This window comes from Phoca vitulina, unplaced genomic scaffold (genome assembly GCF_004348235.1).
Source record: "Phoca vitulina isolate PV1807 unplaced genomic scaffold, GSC_HSeal_1.0 scaffold23, whole genome shotgun sequence".
NCBI lineage: Eukaryota > Metazoa > Chordata > Mammalia > Carnivora > Phocidae > Phoca > Phoca vitulina.
In genome coordinates this window covers 18067903-18089955 of record NW_022589726.1, presented here as the reverse complement: position 1 = coordinate 18089955, position 22053 = coordinate 18067903, and the positions used below count along the sequence as shown (strand labels likewise).

At 50.5% G+C, this 22053-nt stretch overlaps 1 protein-coding gene across 1 annotated transcript; it reads left to right on the top strand.

Annotated features, from left to right (window-relative positions):
* The first annotated feature begins 14709 nt into the window (after window positions 1–14709).
* MFSD5 (major facilitator superfamily domain containing 5) lies at window positions 14710–17109 on the top strand. The gene is made up of 2 exons (XM_032420619.1): window positions 14710–14901; window positions 15498–17109. Exon 2 carries the CDS (start codon window positions 15516–15518, stop codon window positions 16866–16868), a length of 1353 nt encoding a protein of 450 aa, XP_032276510.1. The 5' UTR covers window positions 14710–14901; window positions 15498–15515; the 3' UTR covers window positions 16869–17109.
* Window positions 17110–22053: the final 4944 nt, after the last annotated feature.

Here is a 22053-nt window from a genome sequence, read left to right as displayed (position 1 = left end):
TTTTTTAAGATTTTATTTATTTATTTATTTATTTATTTATTTATTTATTTATGTGACAGAGAGAGACACAGTGAGAGAGGGAACACAAGCAGGGGGAGTGGGAGAGGGAGAAGCAGGCTTCTCGCCCAGCAGGAGCCCAATGTGGGGCTCAATCCCAGGACCCTGGGATCATGACCTGAGCCGAAGGCAGACGCTTAACGACTGAGCCACCCAGGCACCCCTCACCCTGCCTTGAATAAACTCGGGATTTAGGGAGGCTGGGTCCCTGGCTGCCAATGTTGTCCCCACCTTTGGGCTTGGATCTGGAGGGGGAGAGACTGGTGAGGGCAGAAGGAACTGTAGCTGGGAGTGGGAGGAGCCTTGGGCTGGGTGTGAGGGAGAAAGCCCAAGCAGAGGGTGTGTGTCTGCCTTAACCAGCGCCTGCTTGCCTGGTAGATGCGCCACGAATGTTGTTGACTGTGTGTGTGTGTGTGTGTGTGTGTGTGTGTACGCGCACATGTGCGCACATGCCCAGGGTCAGTGTCAGTGTCTGATGGGGACACTCTCTGACTTCAACATGACCACAAAGACTCTCAGCCCAAGAGTGGGAACCCAGAGGTTTGTCCCCATTCTACTGAAGACAGAGTGAGAGAAAAGAAGGGGTCTGAAGTCCAGGCTCTGTGCATGGACCCCAGACACTCCCACAGAGAGGAAGGGTGGGAGTGAGAAAGGAGAGAAGGGGAGCAGTAATAGGGGCTGAACTGGGCTGGAGAGACGCGCCCGAAGGACCTTCCCCCAGCAACAATCCCAGGGTGACCAGCACTGGGGCCGTGGGCTCCTGATCACGTCATCACATTTTCTGTGCAGAAATTACTCTGCTCTGTCCTCACTGCCACCCTAGGGGGCCAGGTGTCCTCCCTCCTAGGAAAGGGCTCTTTTGGTAGCCAGAGTCAGGTGATGGAGAGGGGGAAAGAAGGGGCATGCTGTGACTATCTCAGGAGAACAGGAGACGTCAATGGGGGTGCAGACAAGGCCCTCCCTTTCACTCCAGGGGTGGAAAGAGCTGGGAATAGGTACTCCAGGGTCCCGTCCCCAGGTGGCCTGGCTGCTGTTGACTTTGCTTGGTTACCCTGGGAGCAGCACTCAGCAGGGTGGGAGGGGCAAGTGTCAGGGAGTTGGACCCAAGCATCCAGGCTGGGCTGGGATGGCGTCTGGCCCATGTGGCAGGGATCCTGCCAGGAGGCTGCAAAGTTAACCCCTCCTGCCCTGATGCTGGGGGCTGGCGGAAGAAGGGCGAGCCCAACTGTGGTTTGTGAATGTGGCCCTAATTCCCCCTCCCCATCCCAGCACATCTGTACTTGGTTTACAGTGAATGAGTCTCCTGTCCTCATGACCGGCGAGGGCACCACTCCCTCCCTGGCCCTTGGCCGGGCATCCTGACACAGAACCAGGCACCACCCCCATGACACTTTTCCTGCTGGGTATCTCCTCTCTCAACTCTTCCCCCCCCTCCTTCTTAAAGGGGCTCAGAGGCTGTTCCCCGAGGCCAAGAGCTAGGGTTCTAGGACTGTGTAGCTGGGGTAGCAGATGGGGGCAGGGAAGCTAACGGGGGGGGGGGGGGGGGGGGCATGGGGACCAAACACTTGTAGCCTGGGAAGAGTCAGCAGGTCTAAAATTCCATCTGTCTCTGCCCTTCTCTTTGTTTTGGTTTGTCTGTCTGTCTGCCTCTGTCTTTGTCTCTGGTGGGTGTTTGTCCATCCATCCGTCTTTGGTAACTGTGGTTCCTCCCTTCTGGTGGCCTGCTCCGTCCCCAGCCAAGGACAGCAGCCAGGGGGCGATGCCCAGGAAGACCCGCCCTGTGCCGGGCCCTCCCCTGGGGATTGCCGCGCCTCCGCCCCCGCCCCTCCCTGGGACCCAATGACGGGGGTCTGTTTGGAAGTCAAAACAAAAAACAAGCAGACTGGGGATCAGGGAAGTGGAGCATTGTGAGGGGTTCGGATTCTTCTCTCCCTCTTGCAATGGAACCGGTGTTCCATGCAGGAATTCCAGGAGGAGACTTGGGAAGAGGGCCTCCTATTCTGGAAGCTGGTTGGAGAACTCTTCTGTCATCCTTAGTTCTAGCCTTTATTCTGTGCTTGTTTCACCGGGTCACCCTGGCAACTTGGAGAAATGATTTCTTGGGGGCCATAGGACCAGGCTTCCTTTGCTTCCCTCATCACAAAGACCAAAAGGAGAGATGGTGACGACAGAACATCTGACCCACCTGCCCTGACTGTGCTTCTTTGCCCCACCCCTCATTGTCACCCTGCCCTCTCCCCAGGAACATGAGGACATGGACTGGGTAATTACCCCGTGCCCACTCTGGAGCTGGGGAGGACATCTTATGCCTTGCTCAGAGGTGGCTGGCAGATGTCTGTGGGAGGTGGGGGAGCTGCGTTACAGCCCCCAAGGACATCATTAAGGCACGGAAGTGCCATTGGAGCTTGGAGGCCAGGGCACCCAGGGAGAGTGTGATGAAAACATGTTTTGTACAACACGTGTCTTCTCTTTTCCCTTCCTCCCCTCCTTTCCCACCTCCTCCCCCTAGGCCTGCCCCGTGCCAAGGCCGGTGCCAGCCCTGCCCCGGGTGCTTGCTCAATTCCACCCCTTTGACCAGGCCTCTTCTCCCGCTTGCCAGTTTGTTGGCTTTCCTGGTGAATGAATTTGTGTGTGGAAGGCCCCTTACTGGCCTCAGTGCCACCCAGATCCCCACATAGAATAAGGCCTTGATTTTGGAACACAGGATTTGAGGACTACCCTAAACAATTCTAGGGGTTTCTTCCCTGAACATGCGCCCTTCATTAATTCAACAGATCTCCTCTAAGTATCCACTGTGTACCATGCACTGTACTAGACCCTGGGAATACCGCCTCAGGCTCATAATCTGCTGGAGGAGTCAGATGTTTACTGGATAATCCACACAATTGCAAGTGATAACTGGTGTGCAGAGGCATAAGGTACAATGAGAGTGGATAATAGAGGGATGTCCCCCCAGCCCAGGAGATCAGGAAAGGCTTCCGGGAAAAGCTGAGGAAGAGAGTAGAGAGAAACGAAGGCAACAAAAGAATATGGGCAACGGGCCTGGAACAGGGTCCTGGCTCCCAGCCACCCTGCTCCCCCCAGAAAGAAGAGGGTCCCTCCATTCCTGTTCCCCACGTGGATTTTGATATGCTACAAGGGAGAGATGATAAGCACCTCCTAAAGGCCAAAGCAGGGGCCCCGGGACACCTGGTGACCCCGCCCTGGAGTGATTCCCCCCCACTCCTTCATTTCCTCCTCCGGAAAGGGAAATAGAGGCACAGATAGGGAAGAGGAAACCACAGGCTTAGGCCTCAGATTATACACAGAAAACAAGGCCCCACATTGTTGGCAAATCCCCCGGAGTGAGGGATTCCTGTGTTTGCCTAGCTGGAGCCTCACCAGACAGAAAAGCCTTCTCCTCCAAGCTGTTCTGCCATGCGCCCTTCCCCTTCCCTGATGCAGCCCTGACCTGGCCCACTCCCTGGAACTGGGAGCAGGGCTAGTTGCCTGGACTATGTGTGAGGTGAGAGCTCCAGGTGTCTGCCAGTCATCACGTGGGCGGGTGTAGAAGTGTTTTGTACAGAACCTCAGTCCAGGGGTTAGAGGGTTATCTCTCCTCTGTCCACTGGGGGGCTTCCAGTTCCTCTTGCCTAGACACCAAGGTGCCAAGTCTTCCTTTCTGAGCAAAAGGAATGGAAGGCCCTTTGGAGGAGGGAGCAGGCTTCTTTGTGGCCCTGCGGCCTCTGGAGCTGGCAAAGAGGTCTTGGGACCAATGGGGTTAAATTCCAGCCCTGCTCTGACCCACTTTCCTCCCTGTGCCCACATCCCCTGGAGCCAGGGTGTTGGGTGGGGCTGGCCTGGCATCCCTGCACCCACACCTGGGACTTCCCCAAGATGGAAACTCCCAGAACCCTGGTGTCCTATCTCCCCTGCCAACTCCCACCGACTGCCTGGGATCAGTTCAGCTTCAGTTGGATCTCCCTGTCTGCCAGCTCTCTACCAGACTACAGATTCACCTTAGCTTCAGGGGCCTACCCCAAAGATGTTGTCCCACTTTCTGGGACCATCTTTGGTATCTGGTTGCTCCATCTAGCAGATTCCTTTGAAGAAAAGATGTGGGGCTGGGGCCAGGGGGATTGGGAAGCTATCCTTTGTTGACCCTACTGTGTTCCAGGCATTGTGCTAGGCATTCACCTTAATCCACACAGCAGTCCAGAGAGGTAGCAGTTATCATCCCCATTTCACGGAAGAGGGAGCTGAGAATCAGAGAAGTTAAGCAACTTGCCCAAATCACACAGCTAGGAAGTGGCAAAGCTAAGGTGGGAACCCAGGTCTTGGTGATCCTGAGCGCTCTTCACCACCGAAGGCTTCCTCCTTTTCCTCAACTGCCCCTCTCTCCATGGGATGAGAGACTTGGGAAATTCAATGCAATCCAATTCAGCAAACATTTATTACCTGCCTCATGCCAGGCATTCATAGGTGCCAAAAAAACAAGGAAGGCTGCTGTCCTTGAGATCTGGTGGGAAAGATAGGTATATGGACTAGGAAGTATCTAACTTCAGCATCACTATCTGAACAAGGGGGCATGGACCAGAGGAAAAAAAATGATACCTTATTTTCTCTTTCTGGACAGAATATATAAATACATTATGAAAGGGGTACAAATAAACTGGAACAAACAGAGTACCTACTTAACTGCCGTCCAAGTCAAGAAATAGTATTTCCTGTGCTCCAGAAGCTCCCATGTGTTCTTCCCATAATTCCTTCCCTCCCCTAAGAAGTAACCACCATCCTGACTTTTGTGGTAATTATTTCCTTGGATTTTTTAAAGATCTTATTTATTTATTTGAGAGAGAGAGAGCACGAGCATGAGCAGGGGAAGGGCAGAGGGACAAGCAGACTCTCCATTGAGCAGGGAGGCCAGCATGGGGGCATGGGGCTTGATCCCAGGACCCTGAGACCATGACCCCAGCTGAAGTCAGACACCTAATCAACTGAGCCACCCAGGTGCCCCTTCCTTGTTTTTCTTTTTTTAAAGATTTTATTTATTTATTTGAGAGCGAGAGAGAGAGAGAATGAGAGAGAGAACATGAGAGGGGGTAGGGTCAGAGGGAGAAGCAGACTCCCCGCTGAGCAGGGAGCCCGATGTGGGACTCGATCCCGGGACTCCAGGATCATGACCTGAGCCAAAGGCAGTCGCTTAACCAACTGAGCCACCCAGGCGCCCCCCTTGTTTTTCTTTATAGTTTTAGCACCTATGCATGTATCCCTAAACAATATTGCTTAATCTTGCCTGTTTTTGAGGTTTATGTAAATGAAATGATACTGTATTATTCTTTTGTGTCTTCTTTTGTTCAACTTCCTGTTTGTGAGACATATCCAAGTGGTTGCACATAACTGTCTTTTTATTGTTGCATAGTACTCAGTCACATGAATACACCACAATTTATGTTTTTATCCTACTGTTGGTAGATGTTTGGGTTGTTTTCAGTATGCCTATCATGAACAATGCTGCTAAGAACATTCTTGGACACGTTTCCCAGGACATACATGCAAGAGTTCTTCCAGGCTATAAAACTAAGAGTCATGGGGCACCTGGCTGGCTCAGTCAATAGAGCATGCTGACTCTTGATCTCAGGGTGGTGAGTTCAAGCCCCACATTGGGGCTTTTAAGCTTACTTAAAAAGCCAAACCAAACCTAAGAGTCGAAGTGTTCCTATAGGCAATCTCAGTTATCAGATAATGCCCAACTGTTTTCCAAAGTGGTTACACCAATTACATAGAAAGCAGAACTTTCTAACCAGGGGTCAGGCATGAGACCAAGAAGACCCATAGGCTTTCTTGCCTAAAACCCTCTGCAGTTTTCCCTTTTACCGGACTAAGATCCAAGTCCCTGTGGGGGTTCCCAGGGCCTTGCATGTTGGGGCCCCTGCCTTGATCTCTATCTGTGCCATTAGGACTCTCGCCTTTGCCCCCAGTCCCATCGAGTGTTGCCACCTCTGCCCCACCCCCACCCCCAATCTTCTGCTGAATGTTCTTTCACTAGATCTTTCCATGGCTCTCTCCCTCATTTCCTTCAGGTCTTTGCTAAAATACCGCTTCTCAGTGACACTTTCCTTGACCACTTAATTTAATTTTATTTTTTTAAAGCTTTTATTTATTTGAGGGGCGCCTGGATGGCTCAGTCGTTAAGTGTCTGCCTTTGGCTCAGGTCATGGTCCCGGGGTCCTGGGATTGAGCCCCACATCGGGCTCCCCGCTCATGAGCTGAAGGCAGACGCCCAACGACTGAGCCACCCAGGCGCCCCTAATAAATAAAATCTTTAAAAAAAAAAGATTGTATTTATTTGAGAGAGAGAGAGCACCTGAGAGAGAGAGATCACAAGCAGGGGGGAAGGGTAGAGGGAGAAGCAGACTCCCCGCTGAGCAGGGAGTCAATCCCAGGACCCTGGGATCATGACCTGAGCCAAAGGCAGACGCTTAACTGACTGAGCCACCCAGGCACCCAGACCACCAAATTTGATATTGCAACCTCCCACATTCCTTATCCCCTCCTCAGCTTTGTTTTTCTGCACAGCCCAGCCACCTGGGATGCATTCAGCCTCAGGCACCTCTCCCCTGGTCTGCTGGGGCTTGACAGACTGTATCTCGCCCCAAACCTTTAAGCGCTGTCATACCTGACAGTTTGGGGACTGACTAGCTGCCCCTGCTGATGAGCCCACCTCTCTGAGCCACTTGTCATCAGGACACTCTGGGTTTCCCACAGCCATTCTCATGCTCTAAAATAAGCTTATGTATTTGTTTATTTACTTGTTTGGTTTTGGTCCCCACCCTGCCCCACCCCTCACTTTTATGGGCACTCTATAAAAGAGGAAACTTAGCTGCCTTATTCACTCCCTGATACACGATAAGTCCTCAAATAATAATTGTCCAGGCTGGTTGTCAGTCTTCCAGAGACAGCTGAGCACCCCCACCCCAACACCTGGGATTTGCCCTGGCTGGAAATCCCCAGAACCTAAGCATCCTCCCTCCACTGCCAGTTCCCTCCAACATCCCTGGCTCAGTGTCTCAAACAGCTCTGGGGTGGCGGCTGGGGCTGCTTCCCTAAATGGCCTCGGGGAACAGTCTGGGAGCTAGAGGCAGCCAGGGCAGGGCCGGTGGTGGCCGGCCTGGCCGTCAGGGCCAGGGCGCGCTGGGCAGGGGTCCTTCCTTACCCAGGCAGGTGTCAGGTGCCTGGAGCTCAAGAAAAAACATTTTGATCGAATAAAGGGGAAGACTTCAGAGATGAGAGAACTTCACCAGGCAGCGAAAAGAAAGAGAGCATTGGGAGCAGAGCAGAAGGAACGGTGGAAACAAAGGACTGGAGGCATGAAAGCATCGTATTTGAGGAACGGGTTCTGCTGTGGTGCAGAGAATTTTCAGTGGAGGGTAGCATTCCAGGAGAGCATCGCTGGGCAGGCCTGGAAGGGGAGGGCTGGCTGCGGAGGTCTGAGCTCCCAGCAGGATCAGCAAAGGCTCAGCCGTGTCTTAGGTTTAATCCTGCCCCTACCCTTGCCTCTCTCAGTCTGCCCCTCCTACTTCACCCCTGCCCTTCCCTTCACCCAACCCCCAGCCTGGCCGCTCCTGCAGCTGAATGGACTTCTCTCTCGGCCTACGCTTGGGGCCTCGGAACAAGAAGGCTACCCACCAACAGCCCCCTCCACCCTCCGGGCACGGCCCACCAGCTGCCTCTCCTTGTCTGTCCTGTCCCCCCTCCGCCTGTTTTTGCCCCTGCCCTAGCTGTCCTCCTCCCACCTGCTCCTGCACTGCGTATCCCTCTTATGCAGCCACCTGCCCCTCCTGTCCCGGCCTCCCTGGCCCACCCTGTACCTGCCCCTGCCCTCCCTGCCCTGCCTGCCCGCCCTTGACTTGTCCCCACAGCTCCTGCATCCCATGCACTGGTCCGCACTTGACCTGCTGCCACCCCTCATCTTGCCCGATTTCCCCTTGCTCCAGAGGCCGAGCTGCCTGTCCAAGTTCCTGCTTGGACTGCAGCGACAGCTGTGGCTGTGGCCGAGGGGCTCCTCCAGGCTCCACTGGCCGCTGCTTCAGGAGACAACGCCCCTCTCAGAGGCACTGTCTGATAGTCTAGCTGGGCTGTCGCTCCCCTGAGAGACTGTCAGTCTCCTGGAGCACTTCTGCTAGCTGCTTCCTCTGCGGGGGAGACAGAAGCTCTGGAGTGAGGAGAGGGATCAGCTAGACCCCTCGCCCAGACAGGAAGAGGCAGAAGGCTGCTCAGAGCCCCGGCCTCCCCCTCAATCCCTGAGAGCGGGGCATCTGCTTTGATGTTAGTTTCTGGACATGCTCCAGCTGGGTCCAGAACCTCCTCTTCTGCAACTTCTGGAATGGAAAGCGTGTTTCTCAGAGCCTCCCTCATGGCTGCTGAAGGTGAGCAAGTTGGCCATTTTCTTCCTCTAGTCAGCCTCTGCTGGAGATCCTTCTTGGCTCATCGTCTCTGTAGTTTGCCTGGATAAGGTGCATTCCTCCTCTAGAGGCAGGAGGGGATTCTTTGTTAAGGGGCTACTTCTTGCCCCTTGGACCTCCACCCATCTCCCTGACTGACCCAAGAGTCTCTGGACCCCTTACCTCTCATCTTGAGTCAGGCAAAGAAGGTCAGTGGCTCTTGGATCAGAAGAGAAAGTTGAGCAGAGGGTTCCTGGCTCTTCCCTCCCCTTGGATATCATGACATCCTTCATGGTCCTTTGCTTCTAGGAACCTGGCATTCTCTGCCTGGATGTCTTGTCTTTCAAATCTCTGAGCGCTCACGCAGTCTCATGACCTCAATCTTCCAGCAATAATCCCACCTGCTACATTCATGCTCATCTGGCATGGGGATAAGGGAAGCTGGGAACCCTGGACTCAGGGTCCCAGTGATCCCATCCACATAGCTAGTCAGAATCCCCTGTCCCTGGGGGTGGAGCTGGGGGTTTGGAGAAGCGACCAATAGGAAGCTGGAAGTAAGAGCCCGGGTATCTGCCCAGGACTGGGCCCTAAGCCGAGAGCCCCTAAGTACCCCTCTACATTCCTCAAGTCCTTTCAGTGTTCTCTTTCTCAGCCTCCTTCTGTGGGACCCTTTGTTCTTTCCTTTCTATCTCTGTGTAGCTTTCTGTTTACCCTTCCTTCTGTCTGTCTACATCACTCTCTCCAGTTCTACTTCCTTCTTTCCATCACTGGGACATTCTGCCTTCACCTAACTTTATCTCTACATCAGTTTTCCCCGTTCTCTATCCCTCTATTTCTCTCTCCATTTCCCCATCTAATTAATTTAATTAATTGTAAATATTTTATTTATTTGACAGAGAGAGAGAGAGCACAAGCAGGGGAAGTGGCAGGCAGAGGGAGAGGGAGAAGCAGACTCCCCGCTGAGCAAGGAGCCTGATGCGGGTCTTGATCCCAGGACCCTGGGATCATGACCTGAGCTGAAGGCAGACGCTTAACCAACGAAGCCACCCAGGCACCCCTCTGCATCTAATTTAAAGTCTACCTAACATATATGTCTTTTTCTTTCCCCCTTCCCTGTGTCAGTTTGTGTCTTCATTTCTATTTGCTTTCTTGGTCTTTCAATCCACCTTACACATCTCTCTCTTTTTTTAAAGGAAGCTCTATGCCCAACATGGGGCTCGAACTCAGGACCCTGAAGTCAAGAGTCGCACGCTCCACGGACTGAGCCAGCCAGGTGGCCCCCCTCTCTGTTTTTCTATCCTGTTCTGCTTCTGGTGCATTTCATTCTCCATCTCTTTCATTTCTATTTCCCTTTCTGTCCTTGTCTCCCTCCCTGTCTTCTGGGTCTAGTTGTTTTTTTCACTTCCTATTTCTTTCTGCCTCTCCATATTTGTCTTTCTCTGTCCCTGGGTCCTACAGGTACCTGCACACCATGCCTGCGTCATGCCTATCTCATTGCTGTCCGAGGTCCAGGACAGTGAGTCCTCCAATGTCTGTCTATCCCACACATGCCCCAAGCACTGGTGTTTGCAAGGGCTGGACACAGCTACCAGAAGAGTCCTTCCTTTCCTTACCCATGATCCAGGCAATTCGTCCCTACTCAGCTCTAAGCTCAAACTTTTTAAAAATGATGCTTCTTCCAACTTCTTATTCTGCAAATAAGCAATTAAAAAGAATTGGGGCACCTGGCTGGCTCAGTCTGTGGAGTGAGCAAGTCTTGATCTTGAGGTTATAGGTTCAAGCCCCACATTGGGTGTAGAGATTAGTTTAAAAAAAATCTTTGGAAAAAAAAAAAAGAATTAAGCATTTATGTTGCCTGTCCTATATAAACTATATTTCAGGGTAACCAAATAGCTCTAAGTGGTGGAGAAAACTTCTCATTTACAGAAGAATTCCAGCTAATGTGGAAGGAATATGGAATTAGAAAAATCATTTTGCAACTCTTAATGAAATAATTGATCAAAGCAAGAATCATGAATGGATGAAACCAAAGACGATGGTTGATGGGGAACTTTACAATGGAGGAATCAAGCTGTCACCACCTGACCCCACTGATGAATCTTACCATCACTAAAAAGGGCACAACCACCTACTGTGTACCTCCTGATGTGATGTAATCTGAAGCCCTCAGCACCACCCATGAAAGACTCTTCCTAAACAAAGGAACAAACACACACAAAAACTGAATGTGATTCAAATCAAACCTCTAGAACTAACCTCCACTTAACAGGAAATATCAGGGATGGAGAAACAATTTAAATGACCCAGCGAGGAGGCGAGAAGACACATCCAGAATGTGGAAACTTTTCAAGGAAATCTGACCCAATTTCTTCATCTAGTGAATGGCTGGGGGAGGAGGGAAATAATAATAATAATAATGATAATAAAAGGACAACTATTATATGGAGCACGTGGACCTTGTTTGGTTCTTGATTGGACAACCCAATTGTAAAAAGACAGTTTTAGACAGTTGGAGCCTTTTATTTTTATTTTTTTTAAAGATTTTATTTATTTGACAGAGAGAGACACAGCGAGAGAGAGAGAACACAAGCAGGGGGAGTGGGAGAGGGAGAAGCAGGCTTCCCGCCGAGCAGGGAGCCCAGTGCGGGGCTCGATGTGGGGCTCAATGCAGGGCTCAATGCGGGGCTCAATGCAGGGCTCGATGCGGGGCTCGATGTGGGGCTCGATCCCAGGACCCTGGAATCATGACCTGAGCTGAAGGCAGATGCTCAATGACTGAGACACCTAGGGGCCCCAGTTGGAGCCTTTTAATTATGGATTGGGTATTTACAATGCCAAGGAATCAGTATTGATTTTGTTAGATGTAAAATGGCTTTGGGGTTATGTAAGCAAAGGGCCTTATTTCCTAGAGTTACACGTTGAAGTATGGAGTGAAGTGACATACTTACTTTTAGATATTTTGGCCAACAAAAAAGGACAGAAAGCAGGGAGTAGAAGGAACAAAGTGACAAAATTAATATTATTATTAATATTAATTATTATTAACTATATAAGGGTTCATAGAACTATACTCTACCTTTGTGTATGTTTGAACATTTTCATAATAAAAGTTTTAAACAATGTTCCTCTGGTGAGCAAGGTTCCTAGTTATTCCTAGAGCATCCTCCCACCTTCCCTGAAAACGAGGACTTCCCCTGTGACTCCGCAATACATAGACCTCAGCCCTCCTTGCCCTTTACTAGAAGCATGTCCTGGAGATGGGCTGTGCTCACAGGCTGCCTTTTATCCCCTCCAGTCCTCTGCTGGCACATTTCCCATGTTAGGACCTTTCCTAGCTGTGCTTCTCAGTTCTGAAGGGACAGGGGAGCCTTAAGACTAAACATATTTTTAATAGGTCCCACAATAGGCAAAAATAATCCAAAATAATGTGATCTTGCTGTAAGTCTCTCTCTGCCAGGTGCTTTTGAGCAAAATGTAGCTCAACAATGGGAGAAAACTGGCCTCCCTCCTGGAAAACAGAAGGCCAGAATGTAAGGTCATCCTGTCCCACTCCTGCCTTCATTCAGGATGACCTCCACCCCAAAAAAAACAAAGGTCATGAGTTCAAGGAGCTTCAGTCCAGGACTGGAATGGAGAGTATTTGGTTCACTCACTGAACGACCTTGGGGAAATCTTGGTTTTTGAGTCTTTGTGTTTCTAGATGAATGCATGGGAGCCACTACTCTGTAGGGGTTTGCCAGTTAGGTATAAAGGCACTCTGGAACTTGTAGGATATAAATCTTAGCTGTTTACTTTATCATAAGAAAGTATTTCTCGGGGTGCCTAAGTGGCTCAGTTTGTTAAGCATTGGACTCTTGGGGTGCCTGGGTGGCTCAGTCGTTGGGCATCTGCCTTCTGTTCAGGTCGTGATCCCAGGGTCCTGGAATCGAGCCCCGCATTGGGCTCCCTGCTCGGTGGGAAGCCTGCTTCTCCCTCTCCCACTCCCCCTACTTGTGTTTCCTCTCTCGCCCTCTGTCAAATAAATAAATAAAATCTTAAAAAAAAAAAAGCATCGGACTCTTGATCTCAGCTCAGGTCTTGATCTCAGGGTCATGAGTTCAAGCCCCGTGTTGGAGCATACTTAAAAAAAAAAAAAAAAAAAAAAGGATTTCTCAAGGTGTAATCCCAGGCTCTCCCACCCTCTACCCTCCAAGCCTTAGTATAAAGGAAACCAACATTTACTAATCACCTGTGCAAATGAGTGAACTCATTTCATCTTCTCAGAAACCACATGAGTGTGGAACTGGAAAGATCTGAGTCCCAGTTCTTTTTTTTTTTTTTAACATTTTTTTTTAAAGATTTTATTTATTTATCGGACAGGGAGATAGCACAAGTAGGCAGAGCGGCAGGCAGAGGGAGAGGGAGAAGCAGGCTCCCAGCCTGACCCAGGGCTCAATCCCAGGACCCTGAGATCATGACCTGAGCCGAAGGCAGACACTTAACTGACTGAGCCACCCAGGCGCCCCTGGGTCCCAGTTCTAACTCTGTCTCTTACCATGAGATTCTGGGCATATTATCTAAGCTTTCCAACTATCAAGGATAATAATAGTACCTACCTTATGGGTTGTTGTGACACGACATAATTCATATACTGCAGATGGCCCAGGAATTCCTTTTTTTTAGATTTTATTTATTTATTTGAGACAGAGAGAATGAGAGAGAGAGAGCACATGAGAGGGGGGAGGGTCAGAGGGAGAAGCAGACTCCCTGCTGTGCAGGGAGCCCGATGCGGGACTCGATCCAGGGACTCCAGGATCATGACCTGAGCTGAAGGCAGTTGCTTAACCAACTGAGCCACCCACGCGCCCAGCCCAGGAATTCTTAAAACAGAGTTTAGATGCATATAGATAACTGTTTGATGAGTGTTACCAGCTAATATGGGCCAGCACTTTCTAGGCTAATTTATCTGAATTAACTTATTCATTTATTCATCAAATATTTACTGACTGCTTTTTACTTACCAATAACTGCTTTTTTTAAACTTTATTTCTTTTTTTTATTAATCTCTACACCCATCATGGGGCTAGAATCCCCCCCACACACCCCTGATCAAGAGTCACATGCTCTTCTGACTAAGCCAGCTTGGTGCCCCCCAATAACTGTTTTAAGTACTGGGAATACAAGTGAACAAATAGATAAAAATCTGTAGGGAGAAGAGATAATAAATAAGTAAAATATATAGTGTGCCAGATGGTGTTAAGTGCTATGGAGAAAATGCAGCGAAGGGGAAGAGGCTGGAAGGACAGCAGGTAGACTACTAGTGGAGGTGGTGGTGATGCTGTTTTAAACAGGATGGCCCAGGAAGGCCTCTCTGAGAAGGCGACATTTGAACAGAGAACTGGAGGGGCTGGAGGGAACCATGTGGGTATTTGGGAGAAGAACCAAAACCTTTCAGGGCACAGTATGCAAAGCCCCAGGAGGTAGCCAATATAGATGGAGTAGAAAGAGTTTGGAGGGAGAATTGTAGATGAAGTCAGAGAAGTAGTGGAGGAACAGGGGATAGAGGGTTTTATAGGTCATTATAAAGATTTTGGCTTTTAGGCTGAGTGAGGTGGGAAGCCATCAGAGATACACTAAGGCTGGAGTATAAGGAAAATAACCTTTCCAAGGTAACACAGCTGGTTAAGTGGCAGAAGGCGGGCATTCAGCAACAGGGCTGAACTTTAGCCTTTTTTACTTGGGCACTGCTCTCCTTTGACTGCAGACAAAGGAACTGGGACACTAAGAAGTAATGTGCCTTGCCCAAGGCCACGCAGTGGTAAGTGACAGGGGTGGGATTTGAGCCTTAGCCCGGCTTCATGCGGGGGTCCAAGCCCTTAACACCACACTGCCTCCCTCAGGTGTCGGGGCCATACTGACGTCGGGCCCGGAGGTCACCAAGGTGAGAGAGGAGGAAACCCTGAGAGCCGGCTCGGCTTAGGGCAGCGGTGTTCCTTCGGATGCTCCAGCCCACGAGTCTGCGGGACTGCAGGCATTCTCCATGTTACGGAGGGAGAGAGAGAAAATGGGTCTTTATTTCGGGGCGGCCCCGCAGATACCCGGGAGTCGAAGGAGCGGGTGTCACGGGAAGGCAGCGGAGGGGGCCAGAGCGAGAGCCGCAGCCCTTACCGCCTCTACTCTTTACCGCGGGCTTCGGAAGTTGGGCGCCAGTGTGGGGACAGGAAGGCGGAGCAGGGGCGGGGCTTGAACGCCTCACCCCGTCACGTGATGGGGCCATCATGGCGGCGGCCAGAGGCCTACCCGGCTCCCGGAAGCAGGCTGCGAGGGGCGGGCGCGCTGCTGGAACCCAAACCCGAGCCCCAGCCGGAGGTAGAGCGGGCAGGGCGGCCGGGCGGCCTGGAGCCGGACGTGTCCGGGGCGTCCCCGCAGACCGGGGCAGCAGGTGAGACGGGGTATGGGCGAGGTGCGAGCAGGTGTGGCGGCGCTAGGGCGCTGGGCTGGGGCTAGGGGGCGCAGGGGGGTGCCTATGACCTGGAGGAGCGGGAATCCGAGATGCACGCGCGTGACCCTGAAGCAACTCCGGAGGCCCGCGCGGGCGGGAGGGATGCCCTCGACAGATGGAAAGACTTTGAGGGCAAAAACGAGCTTCCCAGAGAGAATGGGAGGTGATAGAAGTATGCAGAAGCTGTAGTGGAAGAGGACAGCACCCCTTTAACTTGTGGGGCTGGGATTATTGTATTAAAGGGACTCTCTCTTTGCTATGCCGGGCAAGGGTGGGGCGAATGCTCAATCTTCCCCCCTCTCCTCTTACCCCTCCCTGCCCCACAGTGTCCTAGGAGACCTGCTCTGGCGGTCCACTCCACCCACCCATCCAACTGGTCCCTCCAGTCTGAGCTCTAGGGGAGTGGAGTTGAGGGGTGGAGAAATGCAGTTGGCAGGGGGGAGGTTGGGTGGAGCTGTCTTCTGCTTCGACACCCAGCCCCTTGACAGTGCTACCTGGGCAATGGATGTGATTCCGAACCCCCCTTCCTTCCCTAGGTCGTCCGGGGGCCCGCCATGCTGGTGACTGCCTATCTTGTTTTTGTGGTCCTCCTGGTCTCCTGCCTGGGGTTGGAACTGTCAAGATGCCGGGCTAAGCCCCCTGGAAGGGCCTGCAGCAACCCCTCCTTTGTTCGGTTTCAACTGGACTTCTATCAGGTCTACTTCCTGGCCCTGGCAGCTGACTGGCTCCAGGCCCCCTACCTCTATAAACTCTATCAGCATTACCACTTCCTGGAGGGTCAGATTGCCATTCTCTATGTCTGTGGCCTTGCCTCCACAGTCCTTTTTGGATTGGTGGCCTCCTCCCTTGTGGATTGGCTGGGTCGCAAGAAGTCTTGTGTCCTCTTCTCCCTCACTTACTCTTTATGCTGCTTAACCAAACTCTCTTGGGATTACTTTGTGCTGCTGGTGGGCCGAGCACTTGGTGGGCTGTCCACGGCCCTGCTGTTCTCGGCCTTCGAGGCCTGGTACATCCATGAACATGTGGAGCGTCATGACTTCCCTGCTGAGTGGATCCCAGCTACCTTTGCCCGAGCTGCCTTCTGGAACCACGTGCTGGCTGTAGCGGCAGGTGTGGCAGCTGAAGCTGTGGCCTGCTGGATGGGGCTGGGGCCTGTAGCGCCCTTTGTGGCCGCTATCCCTCTCTTGGCTCTGGCTGGGGCCTTGGCCCTTCATAACTGGGGAGAGAACTACGATCGGCAGCGTGCCTTTTCAAGGACTTGTGCTGGAGGCCTACGCTGCCTCCTGTCGGACCGCCGCGTGCTGCTGCTAGGCACCATACAAGCCCTGTTTGAGAGCGTCATCTTCATCTTTGTCTTCCTCTGGACGCCTGTGCTGGACCCACATGGGGCTCCACTGGGCATTGTCTTCTCCAGTTTCATGGCCGCCAGCCTGCTTGGCTCTTCCCTGTACCGCATCGCTACCTCCAAGAGGTACCACCTCCAGCCCATGCACCTACTCTCCCTTGCTGTCCTCATTGTTGTCTTCTCCCTTTTCATGTTGACTTTCTCCACCAGCCCAGGCCAGGAGAGTCCAGTGGAGTCCTTCATAGCCTTTCTACTTATCGAATTGGCCTGTGGGCTATACTTTCCCAGCATGAGCTTCCTGCGGAGAAAGGTGATCCCTGAGACAGAGCAAGCTGGTGTACTCAACTGGTTCCGGGTGCCCCTGCACTTACTGGCCTGCCTGGGGCTCCTAGTTCTCCATGACAGTGATCACAAAACGGGCACTCGGAACATGTTCAGCATCTGCTCTGCCGTCATGGTGTTGGCTCTGCTAGCGGTGGTGGGGCTCTTCACCGTGGTCAGGCACAATGCTGAGCTGCGGGTGCCCTCACCCACGGGGGAGCCCCATGCCCCTGAGCTCTAACCCTGTTCCAGGACAAAGGGCCTGGGAAGGACTCTTGAATCCCACCTCCCCAGGGTTGTACAGATCTCTCCATGACTGACTTTGCAACTGTCTGGGCCCTCAGCCTGTCCTGGGGCCCCTCCTGCCAGGGCTCTGGGTTGGGGAGCACATGGGGGTGATGGCTGGGAAAGAAGATGCCAAACGTTGCCTCTGTGTTACTCCCTCTCCCCTTTCCATTTAAAAATAAACACTTGTAATCGATCGTTGATGTGATTCGCTCATCCTCACTTGCACCCACCTCGGTAGTTTCTGATGAGTGGGCACCTGGAGAGTTGGAGGATAGAGGTGGGCTCATCAGCAGAAGCCACTTGTATTTCTAGCCTCTCGAAGACTGTCTCCAGCTTAAACTGAGAGCTGTAGCATTGCCTCTTAGCAGAAATGGGTGGGAAATGCCTAGGTCTTCTATATCTTGTCACCCTGGGGACAGGTACCCTCTCTAGTTGCCCAGCAAGACCCTTGCTCCACATCCAGGGTGAGAGAGTCTCTGGAGCATGTGGGGTGAATGCCACTGAACAGATTCCAGGGGCTCGAGTTGCTTCTGTGACCACCCTGTGGGGCAAATCCGGGAATTTCCTGCAGAAACAAGCTTGCAGCTCAGCACATGTATGCTACCTGCCTTCTGCCCCTGTGGCAGAATGCTCCATTTGTCCAGCACCACCTGGGTCCACCCGGGCCTGTGTCCCGTATCCTCGCACGAAACCTAAGTGAAGGGCTGCCAGGAGGAGAAAACAGTGAATGGCTGAGGGACTGGGACACCTTGTCTGTACCTGACTTTTCCCCACCCAGCCTCAGTGAGGGTGAGGAAGCCATCAGGGCAGGAAACTGTACCAGTGGGAACACCAGTTCTGTGGGCCCCTCCCTGCCTCACATGATTTTATCTCCCTTTCCTCCTCCCACCAAAACTCGGGCTTCTCAGGGGAAGCAGAGCCAGCCTTAAGAAAGGGGGGGTGGGGTAGATGAAGGGAGAGTAGGCTCGGGGGTATGTCCTGGAATTTGCTTGAGCTGGAGATGGGGGATCCACCCATTTTGGAAAGGATTGACGCTATTTCCCTGGGTCCCAGTCTACTTTCCAGACAGGAAGATGCAAGGTGTACCAGGACCTGCAAGTTCCGACCTGTGTGGAGAGATAACATCAGCTGGTGCTGCAGGAATGTAGTGTGGATGCGCTTCTGCAGGGGGAAACTGAGGGGGAGGGATGGATGGGGGTCTCAGGTCCCTCTTCAGTGAAGAAAAATAAAAGGTCCCCCACCCAGACTGCGGGGAATAGAGGTTGAGGTGAAGTACAGAAAAACAGATACCTTTTCCTTCCCCCATCTTGAGGCTAAGAGAGAGCCTCTCGCAAAATTCCACTTCCTCTTTCTGCCCCGTTGAGCTGGACCTAGCTATATTTTATAGTTATTTGTAGACTTTCCGTCTCTCTCTACCATAGTGTGGTCTCCTTGAGGACAGGAGCAAGTTGTGTTTTCTTTGCCTTTGTCTCCTCCATATATACACACAGTGGGTGCTCTGCCTGTGGTTTGCTCGGTAAATATCTGGCGAGGAGACAGCCTAGCTCACACCTGGCTTTTCAAGTGCTGCCCATTTGGGAAGTCTGTTAGACTGGAGTCCAGAGCCTAGTTAGTGATTTGTTGTTTGGGACGACAGTAATTATTTACTAATGGAAGCATGAGGGGGCCCCACATTCCTAAGTGATAAGGAAATAGGAAGAAGAGACAGACTAATGAGGCTCCTTTAGTTTTGTCCCTGCTGAGCTTTCTCCAAAGGGGCTGGATAGAGTGGGGAGGGCTCTGTCTCCTCAGATGCACAGGGCGTTAAGAGCTCCAAGGCATCTTAGACACTGTCCATTCAGCCTTAAATATATTTTCATTAGGCATCCACTGTATGCCATGCAGTGTATTACTAGGTGCTGGTAAATTTCTTTTACAAAGAGCATGTAGCAAGTGAATGGCAAAGCCAAAGCTAAACTGTGCTTCTTGCTGCCTGCCTAGTGCCCCTTCTATGACAGGTACTGCCTGTGTCCCCTGGGTCTTTGCTGATCTGCCTTTTCCCCCTCTAGCCTTGCTCCCTCATCCCAAGCCTGGTCCTGGGAGAAGGGCAAGAGACTGGGAGTGTTTGGCCTCAGCCATCTGGTCCACTTTTCGGTATCTGCCCATAGGGGTCAAAGGAGAGATTGACTCTCCAGGCGCACACTGCCTGGAGCAATGTGCAAATACTGCTTATGATGCTCTGCTGAGAGGCCGTATAGGCAACTGGTTAAGAGCATGGAACTGGAGCCCAACTACCTGGGTTCAAATGTGTGCCTTAGTCTCCTCATCTGTAAAATAGGAATGATAATATAGTCTCTGCCCCCATAGGGCTCTTTGGAGGATTAAAAGCATTGTTGTATTTAAGTGCTTAGAACAGCACTTGGCCCACAGTGTAAGCACCACATAAGTGTTTGCTTTTATATTTTATTTTAAAATTTTTTCAATCCAGCTGAGCCTAACCAGATCTGGGTATGAGAATGAATGGATGGAGCTATCATGGGGTATAGAACTTTCCAACGCATCCCAGTGGCTGGGTGATTCCCAGAAGTGTTTATCTTTGGTCCTGGCCCAGATAGAATTATCAAGCTATTTGAGAGGCCTTCCACTCTGGGGTATATGAGCAGCTGAGTAGGGTGTCAGTATGTTCCACTTGAACTCATTTCCTCTTCCTCAAGTGGGAAGGTCAGCTTGGTGTCAGACTTGATACACACCACTATCTTTCACTAAGAGGCTCCTGATTTTCTGACTTCCCATCCAGCTGGATACATAATTATTTGATTTGGAACTTCTAAGTGATCCTGAGGAGAGCAGAAACATCCCAAGGAACCAGGATCCAATGGACGAGAAGGCAGGAGGATTGGGCCATGAGGACAGCACTGGGTTCTGAGGCCTGGAGGACTGTCTCTTCCTGGAAATTCAGTCCCTGCTCAGGAAGAGGAGGGGCTTTTCCCAGCTAATGGCCATGGCCCCTTGGCTAGGTCTAGGTTCTATTCCCCATCACTGTTCCCCTAATCCCACCCTGTGGTTCTCTCTGTCCCTTTCATTATATTTTGCCACCAATTCCTCACAGAACCACAGAATAGAATTATAAAACAAAAATTTGTCATGCTTGGGATTAGATCTAATGTTACAATATTACTTCGTGGGGTGCCTAGGTGGCTCAGTTGGTTAAGCGTCTGCCTTCGGCTCAGCTCATGATCCTGGGGTCCTGGAATCAAGTCTGTGTCGGGCTCCCCGCTCAGCAGGGAGTCTGCTTCTCCCTCTCCCTCTGCCACTCCCCCTGCTTGTGCTCTGCCTCGCTCTGTCAAATAATTAAAAATAAAATCTTATGAAAAAATACTTCTCATTTGCTTTAAAGTTTTTTTTACAGTAAAGTTTATGAACTCACTGTAAAATGATCAAATGCAAATACAGAAATATATGTTTAATATAAACAACGTATATGATTTATATATAAAATGTAAAAAAAACGACAGGCTCCCTTAATCTCACTCTTCGTATAGGCTCCCACTATTAAATGTTTGGAGTCTAATCCACAGACTTAATATTAGGGTTTTTTTTTTGTTTTGTTAGTTTTGTTTTGTTTTAAGTAGACTCTATGTCCAACGTGGGGCTCAAACTCATGATCCCAAGATCAAGAGTCCCATGCTATACCTACTGAGCCAGCCAGGTGCCCAGTTGGTTGTTTTGTTTTTGTTTTTAAATAAAAATTGAATCAGGGGCACCTGGGTGGTGCAGTCAGTCAAGTGTCTGACTCTTGGTTTCAGCTCAGGTCGTGATCTCAGGGTCATGAGATCAAGTCCTATGTTGGGCTCCACTCTCAGTGCTGAGTCTGCTTAAGACTCTACCTCTCCCTGGCCCCTCCCCACCACGTGCACACTCTCTCTCTAAATCAATCTTTTTTAAAAAATTGAATGAAAGTGTTGAATCGTGCTCTTCTGCAACTTCTTTTTTACATAACAGTATATCTCATTTTTTCTCTTTAAAACAGCTGAAATCCTCAGGAAGACTATACAGTCTTCATGTATCTCTGACATCTTTATATGTCAATACATACAAGATATGCTTTTTAATGGCTGCAAAGCATTGTTAGAGCCTTTGGAAAGCTTTTCAAGGCTATTCTATTTGAGGCCGGCAGAACCCCTGGGAAGTAGTGAGGCTTGATGTTACTATCCCCATTTCACAGGTAAATAATACATGGAACTGGGGCTAGAATCCAGCTCCTCTGTTCAGGTTCAAATTCAAAGTTCTTTCCATTATCCTGTGCTGTCTCTTTATAAGCTTGGGCTTCAGGTGAGGGATTGAATTTTGTGACTCAGGTTCATACTGGTCAGCATTTATTAATCTCTTAATATTTAAGGAACTTCCTACTTCTTGTAAGAAGTAGAAGATGCATAAAAAAGGATAAATTCTCTGCCCTTAAGAAGTTTAGAATCAAGTAGATATAATACATAGGAAAAAGTCCTCGAACACTCGCTACACAACATGTAAATAAATAAGCACTTATTGCTAAGGTGTAAGCAAGAGGAAATGAGTAGTGTGAAAATTGATGTATTCATTGATCATTTAAGAAGACCTCTGTTGGGTCCCTTATGCTACAAGAGATATGTATGTAATGTCTATAACATACATTTTGCGCCGATATTAGTATTATCATTCCAACACCGAGATTCTTTGGTAATGTTCTTGTTCTTGTCTTTGTTTTTTTAAAATAGTCTTCTCTGCTAGATTCTGTGCTCCTAAAAGAGGTTGATGATAATGAAGAAAGACGATGATTGGGGCTCCTGGCTGGCTCAGTCAGAAGAGCATGCCACTCTTGATATTGGTGTCCTGAGCTCTAGACCACGTTGGGTGTAGAGATTGCTTAAATAAATAAAATTTTAAAGAAAGAAAGAAAGACGGTGATAGATAAGGATGAGTTATCCAATAGAATTCATCAGGAAAAAGTGAACTGGAAGACCAGAGTTTTGAACTGAATTCTTTGGCAGAGGAAGGAAAGAGAAACAGAGCCAACCGAATTTGCACGTTTGGGGAAGTAGTTAGTACTTACAAACGTAAGCCATTAAAGACTGTGAAATATCCCAGTGAATGAGTTTTCCCGGTTCTTCCCTTAACCCTCC